Source organism: Equus quagga, chromosome 21 (assembly GCF_021613505.1).
Source record: "Equus quagga isolate Etosha38 chromosome 21, UCLA_HA_Equagga_1.0, whole genome shotgun sequence".
Classification (NCBI taxonomy): domain Eukaryota; kingdom Metazoa; phylum Chordata; class Mammalia; order Perissodactyla; family Equidae; genus Equus; species Equus quagga.
Window position 1 is genome coordinate 18,995,728 of NC_060287.1, and position 22,654 is coordinate 19,018,381.

Consider the following 22,654-nt stretch of genomic DNA (forward strand, 5'->3'; position numbering starts at 1 on the left):
ATGAAATATGAATCAAAATTGAATGGTCCATCAATTCAGGGATGAACACCAGGCACCGGAAATGTAGGAGGCCCACAGTCATGACACACAAGAGAGATGTGGTGTTTAGCGAAATGGAAAGAGATAGTTTGGAATTAACTTTTCTAAATACCTATAACATATAAATGCGGCATTCATCCATGTATTTCCCATTTCCCATTTAGTTCAACTGAGAGATAACTATCAAGTCCAAAGAGAATCTTCCATAATTTGGGCTCTCTTTAGCGGTTCCTGTATTCCTTGTAGAGAATAGAAAGTCTTGTGATTCCACAGGATTGGGGAATATTATTTTCTTTCTTGACAAGTGGGTCATGTCAAGAAATGTGGAGGCTGCAGCTTTGTCTATATACCAGGGAAATATTGTGCTTACACTTTATTTTTAATATCCTCTCTGTTTTTAAAGTTGCAAAGCTTATTAAATTTTTTAAATCTTTTTTTTTAATATTATTTTGTTGACTCAAACTAACTAGACCCTGGACTCATTTCTACACTTTGGCTCTTTACACTACACTTTCTTAGTCTTCATTGATTTGGAGGATCCTAGGAAAAATATCACAGAGCATATATTTATCAGTGTAAGATAATTTCCAAGTCTATGCGTGACTGGTGATTTTGAAAAACAGTTTGTCTAACACAACACGACAAGAAAATACGTGAAATCCTTAGGGATGGTAGTTGTTTTTTAAATTAGTGCCATATGTTTTCCTTTAAAAGTATGTATAACCCTGGAGTGTGTCTTCTGTAATGCAAGTAGATTATCACAATTGTAGTGAAAGTTCTTACAATTAATCATATGCCTTTGTTAATATAAAAATCTTATCCTTTGTCATCTTTTTTGAAATACAATGAATGAAATTATAATATATATAACATATATGTTATAATATATATAATTTTGGAAACTTATGCTTCCTAAGTAAAAATTAACTTAGATGTATAATAAGCCTAAAGGTTCCTGTTAGTTTTTATTAACTCTATGTTAGGACATGCCAGGAAAGCCCTCCAGTTCTACACTCATTTCGCAGGCACTCAATGAAGGTCTGTGAAACAGAAATGGATTAGTGGTCCTTTTCTTTTTCTCTTTTCAGCTATGTAGCCTCAAAAGTCTTTAGGTAATGCAGATGTCTGATTTAAAAGTAGCTGACTATTGTGGCTTTGATGGAGCCCAACTGCAGAAAGCTGTCTGCTCCACCTCTTTTCACACAGGCCGCATATATGTAACCATGCAGGTATAGGTTTACACCTAAATTTTCCACAGATCTTCTGAGGTTTGAAAGTGTGTTCCGCTAGGCAGGGTGAAGGAAGAAAGTATAAGCGGGAGACAAGTAGCCCTACCTCTGTTGGGGGAGGATATGGTATCTAGAAATGTCATGGTCAACACCAAAAAGGGTTTTTGAATGTCTTCTTCTTGTCCTTCACACCCTTAAACTGCTTACTTATTCTATTTAGCAAGATCTCATAAAAACAGCTACCACCATTCTGGGAGCAATAATCAAATCTCTATTTTAGAAGTCTTTAAATTAAAAAAGAATTTTTTTTTTTTTGAGGAAGATTAGCCCTGAGCTAACATCTGTTGCCAATCCTCCTCTTTTTGCTGAAGAAGGCTGGCCCTGAGCTAACATCCGTGCCCGTCTTCCTCTACTTTATATGTGGGACGCCTACCGCAGTATAGCTTGCCAAGTAGTGCCATGTCCGCACTCCGATCCGATCCGGCAAACCCCAGGCCGCAGAAGCGGAACGTGCGCACTTAACTACTGTGCCACCTGGCTGGCTCTAAAATAGAAATTTCTTACTTCATATTTTTATCACAACATTCCAGGTCTGAAAGTAATTCTCTATCTTGAGATTATATATACACATTGAAAATGTTAAATATAATTTTAAAATATTTAAGGAGTCAAAAAATAAGGCTATTTTCATGAATACACTGCAATTTTTTTTTGAAAAACTAGTGTTATCAAATAGAATAAATTTCGTGGAAAGTTAATTCAGTGTTTCGTCAGTGAGTGAGTTTCTACAACAGAAACATGAAAAGACACTCAGATGACAAACTTGAAATGAAGTTGGTTTCTCTTTTTTAATATTTTGATTTTATGTTTCCATGACAATTCGAATAGAAATACATGAAAGTCTGGGGAAAACTCTTGATTTAGTCAATTTCTAAGTGTGGGAGGTACATCTAGCTGGGAGATTATAGAAAGTCAGTCTCATTTCACTTTCAATAATAGCATATGTACCAAAACATAGATGTTTGGACTTTTTGACTCCTAAATTATTTACTCTTATTCAATTCTAATATAAAATCCCCTTTTTCAAAAGAGCAGTACGAAATGATTGCTAAAAGAGAGGTAAAAGCAAGAATACATAGATAAATAATTTACATTATTGCATCTCATTTAAATAGCTGTTCCTCTGCTAGACGTATAGGGTAAAAATGGATATTGACATTTTTCTGTAAGAAAATTACACGGTTTAATTATTCACTATATTTTACTTCCGTCTTGATTATTTGATGCCGAATATCCAATATAAAATATTGACTCTAACCCAGGTATAAATAATATAAAACCTGAAACTAAATAGGCTTCATTTATGCAGATTTAGTACCAAGGGTTATTGTGTGACTTTGGTCACTGTCCTCTCTGGACCTCAGTTTCTTATCTGTAAAATAGACCTGATAATATCGTTTTCCTACGTAATGGAGTTGTTTTAAAAATTACAGCATAAAGCACATGTGTAACTATTCTGGAAAGCTAGTAAAGAAAAGATGAATTTAAAATCCTTTAAATAATTACTATGCTCAGTAGCAATTTGTTAAATAATTAAAACCATAATTAACTTATAAAGAAACGTTATACACAACTTCTGTATGTTATTGAGAAAATAAATCATTGCTACTGCTCAAATCCTAGTGATGTAATTCACATATGGTTATGGTTTCATTTGTGAAAAATTCCAAGACAAATGAGTAAACGTTACACTCTAGAGTAAATTGGCAGCAGAAAAAAATTTAAAAAGTAGGAAATTTAACTTTCATAACTATTATAGCCTAACCCCATGGGATATGAGCATTTAAATATATTCTTAACCTGAAATCTTTTTAAAAAACGTAACTTTCAAAAGACGACTTAACTGAATCTTTATAGCGTAAACCTATGTGACGTCTGTGCCTCTCCTCTGCCTTAATAAAAATATATTCGGTTTTTCATAAAAAGAAATTCAAGTAAGCTTCAAAAATTTTAATCATAAGTTAAAAATGTATAATTTTGTCTTTCTAGAAAAAAGTAATCGCTATTTTAACACGAATATTCCTCCACAATAGGAAGCTTTACAAATATAATGTTTCTAAGAGCTTTTCCTAAAGATGGAAATGAAGCAGATCAATATACTGGTTTAATGCTAAAAAGGTCACAAATAAAATATTTATCATTTAAAAGCCAACTAGCTAAACCTAAGTCATTAAAAAATTGACTATATTCTCAAGAGAATAATTAATGCTTCATAAGTGATACTGTAGATTGCTGATGAAAGAAATATTATTATAGGTGAATTTAACTTTAGACGGTCTATTTTTTTCACCAAAATTTCATTTCTCCAGAATTTTGTGATAGCAAAAGAGTAAGAAGAAGAAGAACAATAATTTCCAATACTTGTTAAATTTTTACCGAGTGCCGGCCAGTAAGTATTGAGGTGTTAAAATACATTATTATATTCATGACAATCTTTCCAGCACCTCCATGATCGAGTTTGTGGTCGTGGTTGTCTATGTAACTGTCCCCATTTTAATAAAGAGGCATCTCAGCCTTAGAGAAGATAGCTGACTTACTCAGGGACATTCTACAGTAAGTGATGGAACCAGAATTTTCTGAACCAGATCTAGTGCGTTTAGGTACAAAGCAAGAATCTTCATACTTAAAAGAGGTAAATTGGGGTTTATATAATGGACCAGATATATTATCATTGGTCTGTGGGATTTACTACCTAGGACGATGTCTGCATGTGAAAGGAACCTAAATGCAGTAGGAGAGGAATGACTAGTTTAAAGCACAAATGTCGTTGGGTCAATATTTCCACGGGGCTAAAGCTGGATCAGATATGTATTTTTTTCTGAGCTCTGGCTGTTGGATCTTGTGCAGTACATCAATAATCACTTATGAATTTTGAAAAAAAATTGTCTTTATATACAGTAAAAGGTGTTTCATAGGTGAGTTGTCGTCATTATATTCTAAGAGTAGATTCAGATGAGAATCATTTGTATTTGAAAGTAGATAATGCAAGAAAATGTATAAAATGATTTTTTTAACTGCTAAAAGACATCTTAGTTTGCATGATGTATTATTTTTAAAGTATGAGGCACTAGTTTTTTTTTTAAATCTTGCATATAGATATATCTTTGAAAATTGATAAATAATATTTGGAATCTCATTCTCCATTTGTATATTGGAACTTTTTAAAGAAAGATACTAAATTCTCATGGCTAAAAAATACTTATGTTTCTCCGTCTTTCCCCCAAGTGAAATCATGTGATAAGAGACTAGTTGTGTGAAAACTAGTAATTTCTCTGGATATTAGCTAGCCAATTTTCTTAGACCATCACCAACTTGGTAGCATGTTAAAATTGGATAAAGGAAAGAGATTCTGAAAATGGCATGAAAAAGTTATTTTTCCTCCAACACTACTCTGTATTTATTACCTGTTTCTCTTTATCAGAAATAAAAGAATCACAGTCAAAATTATGCTTTGTTTGGGCATGTGTTTCCAAGTTTGTTGGTTCAGTGCATAAGGAATTCTCATTTGCAACCTTAGGCAGACGCTATAGAAATACGTTCGTGTTCCAGCACAAGTGAACCATAAATTTGCCTGAGTAAAGTGCCAGGCCACCATGTTACAAATAGAATGATTTTTTACCAATCTGTCTGCAAGCTGTGAGAGCATTAAGAAAAATAAATAACATACTTCCTGAAAGAAATAAAATAAATGTAAACATGAGACTCAGTCATTCTGCAGAAAAATAAACTAGAATTCAGACAAATGTGGCAATTCAAGACCAACTCATTAGTGGCCGGTTCAGAATAAGAACGGTTACATCAATTCCTTTGGATTGAAATTCCTTCAGGTCATTTTTAAAATATTACATCTAATTTGAAAAATATGACTTAGAAAAACTTTGTTCTACATATGTATTTTTTTCATAAGTGGTTTTGTCAACCTAAATTTGCATCTGTCCCTGTACCTGTCACTTGCATTCCACATTAGTTACATATTTACCGTGCCATTATGATGTTGAGTAATAAATATATTTTATCATTAAAAATGATAGCCATAATTTTACAATGTCATATAAGCAAATTTTAAGATAATTGCACTAGGAATCATTTTGAATAATTCTATAAAATTATCTTATATAATCCTCTTTTTTCCCCTTTGGAAAACACAGAATCACCAATTTAATCTAGTTTCTTTCATTGTCTTTATTATCCTGTGTATACTTTTATAGTTGTGAAGTTTACCCTCATTTTCAACTACAGACATAAAACTCTTGATTCATTTTTGCCATCACTAGCCTGTCTTGCTATTTCTACCTTGTCAGTCAGCATATTCCATCCTATTCCCAATCACCTCTTCATACTTAAACAGTGAAATGGATACTTTGGGCATTATTTTCAGGAATTCCTACAGCCAGATGCCAAGAAAAAGTGGCTCCCATCTTCCCCTACCTTCTCAAGATACACTTCAGAAAGGTCATAAGTATCAAAACTCTGTAAAAATTTGTCTCCAATCTCATATGATTTGTTAGAATATTACCTGGAAAAATACAAGTAAACCATTCATTCTAAAATGATAATTTTAAAAATATTCTTAGACAGATTTTAAAATGTATTCCCTGTCAAAGCAAAGCGCTTGGAGCCATCATTTGCAAGTTTAAGGCTTAAAATTAAAATAATCCCATATAGAACATTTATTTAGCACTTCTCTTTCAGGAGTTTTGACTATATTTTCTTTTTGATGATATGATGATCTATTAATGGCTGTGACTTTCTGACAGAGTATAGTCAGGGATACGATAATATTCATTATCTTCCCCACAGGGAATCAAGAAGTATAATGGAAGGAAGAGTTGCTTAAGAGCTTTTTCTAAAGAAAGTTTGTAAAAAATATTTCAAATTATTAATATGTCAGTTGCTTCCAATATTGTTTGAAAACCAGAGAATGGCTCTCAACAATCATGAAATTCAAGTCGGCCAATGACGATCACTTTTCTCCTGTCTCTTTAGTTAAAGATTTATCTTTAAATTAACTGTCTAATCTTTCCTAATTTGGGGTTTAAGAAAATTCTTTTCTTTCTTTTTTAAGACACACTTTTTAATGGTCTTGGGCTTGGAGCAGTCATTGGCCTGGGAGTTGCTGCGCTCTTGTTAATCCTCGTGGTAACCGATGTCAGCTGCTTCTTTATCCGACAATGTGGCTTATTGATGTGCATCACCAGGAGAATGTGCGGGAAGAAAAGCGGCTCCAGCGGCAAAAGTAAAGAACTGGAGGAAGGAAAAGCTGCATACCTGTGAGTACCGGGCAGCCGCATCACCTTACGCTACATGAGGGCCACAGGCAAGCTGGGGAGCTTTTTCCAGGGCTGTGTTTTCTGAGCAGCTTAAAGAGTTCTACGATAAGAATGTTGGATGCTGCCCTGCCTGCTTTCTGATCTTAAGTCTAGATGACCTTAAATGCAACATCTTGCAGAACCAAATGACTTGGAAAATAAAGTATTAAAAAATAAAACTTAAAACAGATTCTACGCTAAAAATAACTTCTATTATTTCGATTTGAAGTTAGATAGATGATAGATAATCATACAAATTTATTCATTTATGATTTCTCTCACCATTTTTTCAGTATATATTGAATTATAAAAAGGGAATCAACAGCAATTTGAGTTAAAAATTCAATTAAACTGAGTTAGAAACATAAATTAAGCCAGCTCTTACAAGCATAAGAAGTGGCTACATATAGGTTTCAAGATCGTCTGTACAGAAAATGTTATGTGTGCTATGCAAGATATTATTACAGATTTTGAATTCACTTTTCAAATTTTGACCAAAAGATGACTGTATATTAGAATTTGGAGCTCTTTGTGACATCACTTTTAATTAGAGTATGAATTCCAAGAAAATATGCAGTTAAATTTTGTAGAACATTCTCATCATATAAAAGTAATTAAGACGTTTTAATACTTCTTCTTTGTTTCGTTCATCTTTACATAGATTTGTATCTAATCCCACAAGTTGAATAGGTTCAATGAAAAAAATTCGAAAACACAAAAAAGTATACCCATTCGCACATATACACACAATGTTTGTACATGTGTGTAAATGTGTGTTTGTATATATATATACATATGTGTGTATATTAAACCCTGAAATTAAAAACAAACATTCTTTGGGGCTGGCCTGGTGGCATAGCAGTTAAGTTCACATACTCGGCTTCAGCTGCGTGGTACTCGCAGCTTCAGATCCCAGGCGCGGACCTACACACCAGGCATTGAGCCATACTGTAGTGGCGTCCCACATACAAAATAGAGGAAGATTGGCACAGATGTTAGCTCAGGGACAATCTTCCTAATTCCCGCCCCCTGCCCCCCAAAAAAAGAAGAAAAAGAAACATTTTTAAGAGTTAAGGACATCTCCTTTACTTTTTTTAATCTTACAGTCTTTCTACTACATACTTTTCTAACATCTCATTATGAAAATTTTCAAACATAAAAAAGAGTTGAAAGCATTTTATAGCAAAGAGTTTACTACAGCAAATCAGCTACTTGGATTCTATAATAAATATTTTATTATTTTTCCTTTATTCCACGTTTATCCATCCCTCAATTCATCAGATTTTTTTTATGTTTCAAAAACACAGTTAGTTCACTTAACCCCTACATAATTCAATTTGTATGTTATTACATTAGCTGCTATAGAACTTGGTATCAACGGATTGTTACAATGTGTACTCTTTCATGTCTGGCTACTTTCATTCAGCATAATGTTTTAAGATTCATTCATGGTCTTCTATCAGTAATTCATTGCTTTTTATTATTGAGCCATTTTATTCATTTTTCTATGCATACATTTAGGCATGTATGGTCTCATACATTACTTTCTAGGCATAAGGATATAGGCGAATCCATTCTGCCTGGCTGCATTATTTTTGATCTCTAAGATTATTTCAATCCTACTAGGCAATCCATTTCTCATGGATACTCTGTAAGGAATATTTTGCACTTCATGAGATGCCACATTAGATAGCATACATTTTCGATTAAAAAAATAGATTCAATTCTCAATCAAAATGCCACTTACTTACTTGGACAGAGAGCATAGAAAAGAACAACAGGAATTAGATTCTGCTTCACACTTGAATAGAATATCAATGTGTGACATAGTAAATATAGTGGGATCAATTCACTGTCAAATATCTCTTGTTTTCTTCATAAGAAAATATTCTACTTCCTAACAACTTGCTGTGCTTTTACATTGTCTCATTAGCTAAATACATGTATCACCAAACTTCGTTTTAGTTTGTTTTTCACATATTGAGAAAATAATGTATTATGTAACATAATTACACATATATACATATGTTACATGTGTATACATATATATTCACACATAAATCAAAGATGAATTTTATACATCTTCATTCTTGCTCAAGCATTGAGCAAATATTTATGGAATAAATACTAGATAACAAGCACTGCTACACAACTTAGCCATAAAGTGTTGAACAAAACAAATAAGAATTTTGTTCACACGGTACTCATGTTCTAATGCAAGAAGACAGATGATAAACACCATTTAAAAATTAAAATGTCTGGTAGTGATAAGCACTAAAAAAAATGAAAAACATGGGTCAGCCCAGTGGCGTAGAGGTTGGGTTCACACACTCTGCTTTCGTGGCCCAGGGTTTGCAGGTTCAGATCCCCAGCACGGACCTACACACTGCTCATCAAGCCATGCTGTGGCAGCATCCCTCATACAAAAATAGAGGAAGATTGACACAGATGTTAGCTCAGAGACAAACTTCCTCAACCAAAAAGAGGAAGAGTGGCAACAGATGTTAGTTCAGGGCCAATCTTCCTCAGCAAAAAAAAAAAAAAAGAAGAAGAAGAAGAAGAAAGAAAGAAAAGAAAAACAGAATGATAAACTGTTACTAAAGATTGGGTCATAAAGTCCTGTCAGAGAAGTTGAAATTTAAGCTGAAGTGTGAGTGATAAGGGGCCATATAATGATCAGGGAGGAACATTCTATGCTGATATAACAATTAATATGAAGGCTGTTAAGGGAGGAATAAATTTAGTATGTTAAATGCCAAATTAACATGAGTAGTGCAAGGCAGAAAGAGAGACGGGTACAAATATTAGGTTGGCGACTTGTCTAGGGAATGAAATATTAAATCTTATTGGGTCAAAGTAAGAAACTTTACTTTTTTTCTGTGTAGAAAGCTACTGGAAGTTTTTAAAGATTACTTTAGCTACTCATGAAGAATGGATCACTGGAGGGTTGGTAGATGTAGAGGAAAGATTTAGAATCAGGGAGACTGGGTAGGAGGGTCTTGAAATACTCCAGGTGAAAAATGATGATCTTTTGGACCAAAGTTGTAGCAATATAGGCACATAAAAGCGTATAGACTCTAGACATAGGTGAAGTAGAGTCAACTGCTCTTGATTGATTGGACTTTGGGGTGAAAGAAGGAGAGAAGTTAAAAAGGATCATCATGTTTTTGTCTTAACTAACTGAAGGAATGTTGATAACCACGTGCCAAACAATGATTCGAGTTCTGCTATTTATTTTTATTTGACTCTGTTATTTGTTAATTAATCCACCAGCTCATCTGTTTATAAATCCCGCTGAGTTTTATTAACCTTAAAGACTTGGGAAGATGAAAACACATGTTTCACTCCACGTTTATTATCCATCACAACTTTCCATATCATAATTTCTCTTGGCTTGGGAAAAGAGTTTTCAACTCATTTTCAAAAGTTCATCATTCAAATTGGGAAAAGATTATATATAATCTTTTGAAAAAGGTTATATAAACTCACAATGAGAAATAGGATATTACTGATTTGATTAATTGAATTAATTCCAGTTTCTAAACATGATCCCAAGCATTCCGAGACGAGACTAGTTCTTTCATGCTATCACAAGTTACAAGACTATGTAGATTTACTACATAACTACATACTTAGAGAATTCTTGTTTAAAGAGCATCATGTTGCAGAAAAAAGAGAGCTGAATACCAGTAACATACAGGATGACATTAAAGTTCTAGAATATTTCATTATTATTTGGCTCTTAACAATTTAAATTTACATTTGTCTTACATTCTCATAGTTTATCTTATAAAAATGGCTAATGCTTCCTAATTTATCAAACTACTTTACTCTTATTTACCCAAGCATTTATTTATACTAACAAATATCTATTGAACACCTGCATAAACAGGCAGTATTCTAAACCCCAGAGACACAATTCTGCGAGGAAAAGCAAACTAGTCCCTGCCAAGATCTAGCTTTTACCCTGAGGGAAAACACATTTCAGTTAAAAAAAAAATCAAATAAATAAATAAATAAATAAATAAATTCTGTTATAAATGCTACATAAAAAAACCCCAAAAATTTACCCAAACTTGTCTCAGCAAGTTGTAAAAGAACTAAATTATAAAGGAATAATAAGAAGTAACTAGCTAAAATTTGTGTATGTATGTGTGCATGTATGTGGAAATGGCTTTTCAATGTAGAGAAAGAGAAATACCCAACTCCAGTCCCCTCTAGGTTTCCACATATGGGAAGGGAAACACCCAACTCCAGCCCACTCTAGCCATCCTGTTGCATTTAAGGAGCGGGGAGAAGAAAAACCAGGAAGCAGTTGTGAGGTTCACAGTCCAGGGGCACAGACTTACTAAAAGACTGAGACCTAATGGTAGGACTATAGAATGCATCCTCCACATCACACCTTACCACCATGTTACCAAACACCTATATTCAGCAGTTCCTTGTAACCAGTACATCATGTCCCACTATCAAGAAAAAATTACAAGGCATACTAAAGGAAAATTCAATTTGAAAAGGCAGAGCAAGCATCAGAACCATGTTTGGATAAAACAGAGATGTTGGAATTATCAGGCAAAAAATTTAAAAAATATGCAATTAATACGGTAAGAACTGTACCAGATAATGTAGACAGCATGCAAGAAGAAATGAGCAATGTAAGCAGAGATGGAAATTCTAAGAAAGAATCCAATATAGATGCTAGAAATGAAAAACACCACAACAGAAATGAAGAACACCCTTGATGAGTTTATCAGTAGACTGGACACAGCTGAGGAAAGAATCCCTGAGCTTGAGGACATCTTAATAGAAAACGCCAACACTTAAAAGCAAACAGAAAAAAGATCGAAAAGAAACCAGACTACCTAAGAACTGGGACAACTACAAAAGGCAAGACACATGTGTAATGGGAATACCAGAAAGAGAAGAAAGAGAAAAAGGAACAGAAGAAATATTTTAAATAATAATGACTGAGGAATTCCCCAAATTAGTGTCAGACATGAAACTACAGATCCAGGAAGTCCAGAGAACATCCAGGAGGAAAAATGTCAAAAACAAAAACAAAACAAAACAAAACTACACCTAGACATCTCATTTTCAAACTACAGAAATTCAAAGATAAAGAAAAACTCCTGACAGAGGTAGAGGAAATACACACCTTATCTATAGGGAAACAAAGGCAAGAATTACATCTGACTTCACATACACCCACACACACACAGACACCAATGTGTATATATACATATATCTATTATTGCAGTTTTTTCTTACATAGCAATGCAGCTTCAATAATATTCTGTTTCAAGACATAAATTTCTGACTCATTCTTTTCATAAGTAGTATTCCATAGTATTAGATACCGTAAGATATTTATGCACTTCTCCATTGTTACAATTTAGATGAAACTGTCAATATTTTTATAATATTCAAGTAAAATATGCTCTTTTGAACTTCCTTTTTACATAAATCCTGCTGTAAATGTGCACTTACCTCCTAGATGTGGAATGAGGGATCAAAACCAAAAAATACTGGCAAATTGCTCACAGAAGTCTATACCAGTTCTCACTCCCAATAAAATTGGGGGATGTATATTTTGCTACAGCTTATCAAACATCGAATATTATCAATTTATTTTTATTTTTGCCAATACAATAAATAAAAAATATCATTTACAATTTTTCTGATCCAGATTGAATCTTAGCTTATTTGTTTTATGATTTTGATCCTTTTACTTTTTCCTGGAATTTTCTCTTCATATTCTTTACACATTTTCATAGAGTTATTTAACTTTTCTCTTACTTGTTGATTATATAATGTGGCCCTTAATCACTCGATGTTGTATTTGTTGCAAATATTTTTCCCGGTCTATCCCAAAGTTGAGATGTTTGTTTATGATGCCATTAATTATATGAATCTTTACCTTTTTATTCAAGAATTGGTAAATTTTATTAAATAATTTTTCTCAGTGTGCATCAAGATATCTTCATTTTCTTTTTCTGTAACTTGTTCAAGTTGCAAGTTTTAGTAACGTATTTCCTAACATCAATCCTCCTTGCCTTCCTCGGATACTGATGACAGTCAGGACTGTTTCAGTGCTGCATATATGTCAGGCACCCTTCTAAGCACTCTGCAGAAAGTAGTGTGTTATCATTATCATCCCTTTTTTGCTAATCAAGCAACAGCAGACAGAAATGCTTATGCAGTGAGTGAGTGTGAAAGCCAGCTAGTTTGGTTCCAGGACACATCCTCTAAACTGCTCTGCTATACTCGTCATCATTTTCTGCATAATAATCAGTTCCAGAAATCTGGCCAGAATTTATAGAAAGTTTACCAGTCTATAAACTGTGAAATTGTCCATAAATTATGGCATACATTTTTATGCCAATTTCAACAAAATATTATCCTGTCACTCTTTATAATTCCACAGGAAATATCGGTAATGATTCTGATATCACTTCAAGTATAATTAAATATAATTTATACAGGATAGGAATTAGATTCACGTAAATTATATGTGTGCTTCAGATATATTCACATAAGGGTAAGTAAAATATTAACTTGATCATCCTTACAGTATTTCTTGTAATAGAAAGGGTTGGAAACAACGTAAATGTCTGTCATTTGGAACCTGATCAAATACGTGGTGGTGTATACGTACAACAGGACGGGATGCATCATGAAAAAGAGAGAGGCAGCTCTAAATGTTTTCTCATGGGCTCCGGCTAATACTTAATGTTAATTGAAAAGGCAAAATTACATGCAGTTGGTATGTTACCATGTGCTTAAAAACAGCTATATGCACTTTCATACATATATGCTGGTACATGCACAGAATATCTCTGAAAACAAGATTTAAAAATGTAACTGATGGGGCTGGCCCGGTGGCATAGTGGTTAAGTTCACACACTCTACTTCGGCAGCCCCAGGTTCACAGGCCCAGATCCCAGGTGCAGACTTACACACTGCTCATCAAGCCATGCTGTGGCAGCATCCCACATACAAAATAGAGGAAGATTGGCACAGATGTTAGCTCAGGGACCATCTTCTTCAAGCAAAAAAAAAAAGAAGATTGGCAACAAATGTTAGCTCAAGGCCAATCTTCCTCACCAAAACAAAAATAATATATATATATAAAAAATATATATCAGTAATTGTCTCTCTGATAAATAACTAAATATCCTATGAGAAAGGAATGGTAGGGAGGTTCACTTTTCCCTCTCTGTCTTTTTGTAGCACTTTATAGTACATAAACATGCTAGCTTTTTAAAAATTAAAAGATCATTAAAAACAAAAATAAGGATTTTAGAGCAACTCACAATTTTCTCTTGCTACACTTTCATTTCCTTTCTGTAAAATTTATTTTATCCTTTCTAGTTTAAGTTGTTTGTTTATGTGTTTATTTTCAGTAGAGAAGATACAATTAAAATCAAGTTCATTATCTTTTCTTTGCAATCTGTTTCATTTCATCATAGACCTGTATCTATTGTTAATACAATTAAAAATAAAATCCAAACTTCGAATCACTTTTCTGCTCAGAATCATTAATAGTTAACGTTTTTCCAAATACTATCATCCTCTATGTCATCAAGAGCATTGGTTTCATGAAGAATTTTTTAAAAGAATCAATTGAAGAATAAAAGCTACAACAAACAAATAAGCAAACAACATAAATCTAAAATTTAATGGTGATAGGCTCTTTAATCATCTTTACTATTATATTGATTGCACTTATTTGGAGCTCCTAATCAGAGAATGCTGCTAAACATTCTGAATCACCAGCTCCCATAGACATTTGAGTTTTAGAGGTATAAAGAGTTCTTCACTATTGATCTCTAGGTTTTCTTCTATTTCTACTGACTCACATCCTTCAAATTTTGATGTATTTGTCTGTGAGGTACCTACATACTCAGCAACGTTTTCAAACCTGCCACCTGATCAGAAGTGTTTTATCATCCTTAATATTTTCCTGTTCAAATCTCAAGATCTGTGAGGTCTGTTAAGTATGTGGGTCGTTGTTAGGTTTTTGCTGTTTGCTTTGTTTTATGTGTAATCCTGGTTTACTTGATTTTTAAGAACGAACTTCAGTGTCATCTATCTACCATACAGTATCACATAGAACAGTTTCGCTGCCCTCTCATGCCCAGTGCTCCACCATTACATCTCTCCTTCACTCCCTCACCCTGAACCCCTGGGATGGTGACCAGTGATCTTTTTACTATCTCTATAATTTTGCCATTTCCAGAATGTCATATAATTGGATTTGCATGGTATGTAACCTTTTCAGACTGCCTTATTTCCCTTAGCAATGTGCATTTAAAGTTCTTCCATGTCTTTCTGTTGTTTGATAGCTCATTTCTCTTTATTGCTGAGCAATATCCAGTTATATGGATGTGCCACAGTTTGTCTATCCATGCACCTGTTGAAAGACATCTTGATTGGTTCCAATTTTTGGCAATTAGAGTATAGCTTCTATAAACATTCATGTACAGATTTTCAGGTAGACATAAGTCTTCAACTCATTTGTAAATACGTAAGAGTGCAATTGAGGGTTTGTGTGTAAGACTATGTTCCTGGGGAGGTGAAGACCCCACCTCTTTCTTAAATTTTTTGTGTGCCAAATTATTAACCTGTGTTATAAGTGGGTCATTTCCAACCCTTATATTTCACTTCACTCTTTATCTTCACCAAATGTCTTTCCTATTTTTCTTATTTCTGTTCATTTTTTTGGGTGTGAATCTTTGCAGTAATCTTTCTACATTTCACATTTGTGATAAATTACACTCACTCTCGTATTTTAGAAATCCAATAAAGATGACATGGATATGAAATTATAAACAAAAATATCATGTATATATGTTACAACATTGTTTTTATTTCAGCTATTTCCTTGAAAACATGAATATGTTAAAATTCAATGATCGCACTATAGTTAACATCATTCATATAAATTGAGACATTTAAAACAATAAAACGTATATATATTTTATCTTACAAATTTTGAAATAGAAGCAATATTTCTGATACTATTTTTCAAATTTTTAAAAGATGTTTTTAAATGTATATGGCTAGTTCAGGAGAATGAAAGCAATTTCATGTCATAAATTTTATTCAGCAAAAATACTTTTCATTTAATTCCTAAAAGAAATGACACAATAAAACTTAAAATTTGAACTACTTTTGCAAAATAACACAATTTTAATGAGAAAAGTAATTCTAGACAAAATGGAATATCTTTCTATTTTTTCTGAGTGAAAAATACATGATTAGATGAATTTAAATGGAAAAAATTTCCTAGTGGTATTCTTATGACCATGTTGGATTTATTTGGAGGGAGGCAGGATTAGATGGAGATTTTAAATTATGCTCCATAATGCATCCTTTCTTCCATTACATACATAAGATTCTTTTTCTTTACTTCTCTAGGAAAGATGGATCAAAAGAACCAATAGTGGAGATGAGAACAGAAGATGAAAGAATTACTAACCATGAAGATGGGAGCCCAGTAAATGAGCCGAATGAAACAACACCACTAACGGAGCCTGAGTATGTAGCTCGAAGTGCTTATTTATAGAGAAGTATTTTGAGAGTGATAACACATTAGCATTATTTGTAGCATGTATTACAAATAACATCATTTACAGAAAAGTATTTCTTTTTCAATGAAAGTACATCTAAAATCTATTTTCTATTGAGACATTCCACACAAAAATTCTGTATCAATGTTGAATAATCTACTGTTCAAACATCTATTTATAATTTTATGCAAAATATCAAAAAGACAGAAATGTGTTACAGACTTGGGTTTTCCTACACTAATCTTACTCTTTAAGAAAGTGGTACTTTCAAACTTTGATTGATTTTCACTGAGATAGAGGTGTGTGAGGAAATTGGTCATCACTTTAAATATGAATATGACAATCTAAAATAGAAATAAATAGGGTGGATTATACACAAGTCTATTTAAAAATGGAAAGAATATTTGTTAAGAAGAGGAAGAAATACTGTTAAACTATCACTTTAATGAGTATATAGTAAATGGTGCTTGGTCTCCATTCAAGATTATGTTATTTACTTCTTTCTGCATCCATCAGGACTCCATTCAAAACACAGTAGGTATTTCAGCTAAACCTGCAAAGATGATGAACATAAGCAAAGATGATGTTCATACACATGAAAGTTAAGATGATTAAAGCCAAAGGCATCCTTGACAATAATAATAGTAGTGCTGTATTGCTATATTTGATACTAACAAAACCATGGCTGTCATATTATTCCTTAAATATTGCTCACCCAAATGACTTTTAAACTTTATTGTTTTTCAAAATAAATATTCCTTTTTTCTTTACCAGCTAGCATTCCCTTGCAGAGAAATTTGATTCAGGCTTCTCATGCTGAATGAAAGCCAAAGTGTTGTCACAGGTGAAGACAATAGCTTGTTTCAGAAACCCCCTCTGTGTTCTCTCAAGGAGCTGAAACGATGAATATTTAGACATATATGAAGTACGACTCTGTAGCTAAAATTTCAGTAGAAATCCTCAGGCTGTTTTTAGTGACTGCATATAGAGATTATTACTCTCTAAATTGAAGTTAACTTTTGTAGAGACCTTACAAATCAGAAGTCTTTTTAATGACGCAAAATATTACACAACAAATCAAATTCCTGTCTATTAATTAACAGTTACAATGATACATAGATGTGTTTGAAAACTACTTAAGAAAATACCCTTACATATCGCAGGGCTGTGTTTTGAACAAAACAAAATAACTACTCTGGGTCTCAACTATAGAAAAAAAATATTCAACATAAAAATAATAGAAAACAACACAAACATAAGTAGTGAAAAATAATATATGCAAAAGTACACCATCGGCAAATTAGTTGCAAACACTGGTTAATTACAGACTCAGTACTTAGTTCTTTGAGTAGGACATAGTAAGCATTTTGAAACCTCCCATCCGAGCTCTGAATTTCTTTACATTTGGATGCTAGAAGTGACTTGTTGTTTTTATAATCTTTTATTGTCAGTGTTTTCAGTACACAGAACAAGAGAAGGGCAGAGCTGTGAATCCAATATTTCTAATACATGTAAAAGAGCCTACCCTAGTAATACAAACTAGATGCTACTTCTCTTCCAGAAATGGATCTAAGCAGTTTTTTCCTATTACTTACTTTCAATTGGTTAGTTTTCACAAAATAGCTTTGAGCTTCAGAATGCAATGGTTTACCCTTCTCATTCAAAAATATAAAATAAATTATAAATAAATTTCAGAGGAACTAGCATAGTAGCATTCACTGCCCCATAAAATGGTGAGGCTAAAGTCGGAGAGGTGAATGAGTTTTATTTGTAACTTAATTTTTTTGATGTGGAAAAATTATTTTGTCAAGGGAGGAAAAATTACCCCCCAAACCGTGTACGCAAGATGTAACAGTAAAACTAGCAAAAAATAGGGGCCCGCCCCGTAGCTGAGTGGTTAAGTTGGCACGCTCTGCTTCAGCGGCCCAGGGTTCGGATCCTGGGCGCGGACATGGCTCCACTCATCAGGCCATGTTGAGGTGGTGTCCCACATGCCACAACTAGAAGGACCCACAACTAAAATATACAACTAAAAATGTACTGGGGGGATTTGAGGAGAAAAAAGCAGGAAAAAAAAAAAAGAAGATTGGCAACAGTTGTTAACTCAGGTGCCAATTCTTTTAAAAAAATAGTAAAACATAGCGAATTTAAGAATGGTGAAAAAAACTAGAAATCTTGATTCAATGCCATCCTAGTGTCGACTGAAATAAAGAGTCTAGGTGATATTACTGAAAGAATTTCAATAATCAGCATGAGGAGTTCAAAGCGAGGAAACCAGTTCAACAGAGAGCTCTGATGGAGCTGTTCCCAGGGGTGTGAGGTTAAGTGCAGCTTATCTCTCTTTCACAAATAGTGCACGTGGAGGGAAGAGGAAAAGAAAAAAATCTTCCAACTAGATTTCATATGTGTCAACAAAAAAAAGAGATAGAGTGCATCTGGACTTTTCTCTAGATTCCACATTGAAGATAACATAAACAAGAATTTCCTGGTTATACATCAAAGTTCAGAGATGCTGATGTTATCTCTGTGTGCAGGGAGGCAAGGACCAGGGTCTTTAATTATTCCTTCAATCTCTAGGAAATGCAGCTGGGAAATGGGAGAGCGAGCTACCCATTATATTTTCCTGTTGTCCAGCTGGCATCTTTGTCATGAGGAGTGGGGATGCAAGGTCATGTGACGCAAGATGAAGATGGCCCGCACGCCTGCTTCACAACACAGCGTGGATTTTATTGTACCGACTTAAAGCCTTTGCAGTTGGCTTGTTAGGGTCTCCTGTCAGACCAGGGAGAGGGGTCCCAAAAATCTGTCCACAATAGTAAGATTTGTGAAGCTGTCTTAATTTAAGAAATAAAGGTTGCTCTTGCTTCATAGGTTACAACTGGAAACAACTCTTGAAAAAAGAGTGGTCATAGATGTCACAAAGGTAACAAGAAAAAAAAATAGTGAAAAGAGACCAATGGAAAAAGACAGACAGTGAATTCAAAAAGTGAGAAAGTCCTGAAATATATTTATTTGCATTAAGTTCCAAAGGATATTGCTAATTCACCCAGCTTCTGAAGTTTGTATAACAGAATATGGCAGCAACTATCGATTGTTTTTACTTGAAAAACCTGAGTACTAGTAAATTGTCTAGTTGACGTATAAAAATGTTTTGGCTTTTTTACATTCCAAAGGAATTATATTTTTAATATCAACACTGGTTATCAAACCTAAGCCACTCTATAATGAGCGAGTTGGTGCATCTAAATCTACAAATATATTTTTTCACTCATCATTCTGCATTACATTTTGACAATAGACAATATTATTTTATTCTCTTTTCAATTACTTTTCTGTCAGTGTAATATTACGTTAACAAATCTGATTCCTTTTTATTCTAATAATTGTAGCATATCTCCTGCTACAAAACAATAAGTGAAATATTAAGGGATACCTTAATGTGCCTTACCAAATGAAGACTATTATTTTTGTATTTCCTTCCAGAAAATTGCCTTTAAAAGAAGAAAATGGGAAAGAAGTCCTAAATCCAGAAACTATAGAAATTAAGGTTTCTAATGACATCATCCAATCAAAAGAGGATGACAGCAAAGCATAACACCAACATTACAGAGGCTACAAAGAGCATTTGGATTGCAGTGACCCTATGACCAAAATGATTCCATGGACCTTAATTTCTTGGGAAACTTCTAGCTTGGAATAGCTTGTACACATATACATACGATCAAATACTCCTGCCCATAGTCCATTTCCTTTTGTTGTTGTTGTTGTTGTTATTGTTGTTGTTTATTTTGTTATGAATTTAGATATAGAGACCTGACTGGCACCAGCTCTTGGGTATCAATTTGACGCTATGATCGAAGTACTGCAATTGATTATATGGCTAAAGCGCTCTGTTTCTTAAGTATCACGACCTCTCCAACAAATAGGGGTTTAAGAAGAATACAAAACAAAAACTTTGTGAGCTAAATGTATAAGAAAGCCCTGCATGTTTTTTAATCCTATCTTGGGCAAGTAGATTATTAAAGTGGATTTCGGTTTAAAATGAAAACACTCAATAAAGGTTAGACTTTTTATCAGGAGAATTTCGGGGAACCTGAGCTTAAAGGAGCCACGTATCTTTAGCAGATATTGAAAATTGAGAGAAACCTCGGAAAACTCTTTTTAAGTTATAATTACAATGCTATTTCAACATTGATTTCTGATAGACTGAAGTGCCAGATCAAAATTGTTACCCATTTGAACGAATATTAGTTGTGTACAAAATTAGATTAGAACGATTGCGTAAATCTCTCTCTTAAATATGCCATATTCATTCACAATGAATTACACAAAATGTATCGCAAGTGAAAATAATATTGATTTTTGCCCTCAGCTTCAAATAAAGTAAATTGAAATGGGAACAACATCAATATTGTCTTGATATATTTATAAATATGTGATTATCTTTTACTTTTTAAATAATTTTATCGAAAAGCAAATCTTTAGTGTCCAAATAGTTCAAACCATATCCTCATACACATTTTTTGCCTATTGTTTTAGATAATCTTTGCTTAAAAATTTATTTTTCCAGTGTTATAGGTCAATCATTAAATGCAATTGGCTAATGGAAATTGAAATCCTTACTGGTTAAATTGAGGAGAAATTAGCATTTAAACATGCATAATAGTGTCAGTGATAAACAACTGAATTGCCACTATCTGTTTTTCTTCTGGATGTTGTAGCTAGATGTCATTTTAAGATTTTGATAAACTTTGGTTGAAGAAATTCTTTAACTGTTCAACACAAACTTTCTAATATTACTATGTTTTAGGACCTATACCAGAATAAAATACTTCTTAACTTCCAAGCTATGCAAGCTCCCAGAGGTAAAAGATTGAAACCTGATTGTCACGTATATGTAAGGTAAAAAAATGTATTTATGATTATAAATATACATACCAATGGGGAGCAGGTTTTAGATTGTTTCTTACCCTAGAGAGCCAAAGGTTTCTTTAGGCCCCATCATATTCATAACCTTTAGTGTTTCAGGTGGTATTATACTCAAACATTGATTGGTTGGGGAATGCGTACCAAAAGAACGTTGGAGGAATGTTAACAATGCAGAGCGACCCGCCTTAGGATGTCTCTCTATAGAGATAATTTGATGAATATTAAATATAAAATTAATGCCATTCATGAATATTTTTATTTATAAAGTGCTTGAAAAGTGCTCCATCAGTCAAGGAGAGACAACTAACTAATTTTACACAATTTTGGTTATCAGCAACACAGACTGTGCCCATCTGCATGTTCAGGCACTAAATATCCACAGTATCGTTGCCATAATTTACAGGGTTATAACGCAGCAATCACTCCTTGCTTCTTTATGGCAGATTCTGAAGGAAAAGAATTCCTGTGCCTACCTAAAAATTTGAGCAAGAATTATCCAACTGGTCTTTTGATGGATTTGACTGTTGATGTTTATGTTATGTTTGTCTGATCATCTGTTGTTTTATTTTAGTTTTTTTCTCTTTTGTACCAATGTGCTAAAACTAGTTAAAATACTTGAATTAGTTTGTGCAAAGTAACTGGGCTTAATAACGTAGCCACGAATGCCAATTTTCCTGCATGGGGCTACATGGTTTTAAACTAATAATGGTGAAAGAATTAGGAAAACTGAGACAGCAATTCAGCATGTTTACTACTGTTATATTCGTGCTTTACTTCAAGAGTAGAGAAATCATAATAAAGAACAGATACTTTTGTGTTTTCTCAATTTGAAAGTTTTGTTTCTCTCATTTCTTTGGATATTCCATATAAAGCAATTTACTTAAATATTTCTTTCATATATATATATATATATATATGCTGTTCAATTTCTTGCCACTAATGTGGAGTAATGATCTGAAGTTAACAGATAATCTGGAACTAATTGTAGACAGACTGTTTCAAGTGCACTGTTTCAATTGTCCACGTGGTCTTTATCTCTTGTCTTTGAAATCTATGCCATGCAGGAGCAAGGCAATACTGTGATAAACATTTTTTTTTTAATGTTTCAGTGGAATGCTCCAAATTACTCCTTTGTAAAAGTTTCCAAATAAGAGATGGCTTGTAGTAAATTGTAAAATATGAGTAGAACTCAAATAATCTCTTTCTTATTTTTTATTCATATTCTAGACAAAAACATATCCATATAACTGTATACATATTTTTACTATATGAGTACTCTTAAATGTTACTATAAAAGGTCAAAAAGAGTTGACTGAATATAAGTAGGGTTAAATAATCAGAACTCTATACTACTTTAAACAAAGAAGCAAAGATATCACTGAAAATATTGGAATTTCTTGATAGGTTATATGCAATTAGGCAATGACAATCTATATCCAACAACATATAAGAGGGAACAGTAATATCAGCATTTTAGCACATTTTTTTTTAAAACTGGCACAAATTAATGTGTCAG

At 33.2% G+C, this 22,654-nt stretch overlaps 1 protein-coding gene across 1 annotated transcript in view; it reads left to right on the forward strand.

Annotated features, from left to right (window-relative positions):
- NCAM2 (neural cell adhesion molecule 2) overlaps positions 1 to 19,804 on the forward strand; it is a 480,413-nt gene extending 460,609 nt beyond the window's left edge. Inside the window, exons 18-20 of the mRNA XM_046648333.1 lie at positions 6,394 to 6,598; positions 16,058 to 16,177; positions 19,693 to 19,804. Coding sequence (XP_046504289.1) covers positions 6,394 to 6,598; positions 16,058 to 16,177; positions 19,693 to 19,804 — 437 coding nt within the window. The remainder of the gene's footprint in view (positions 1 to 6,393; positions 6,599 to 16,057; positions 16,178 to 19,692) is intronic.
- The last annotated feature ends 2,850 nt before the right edge of the window (positions 19,805 to 22,654 follow it).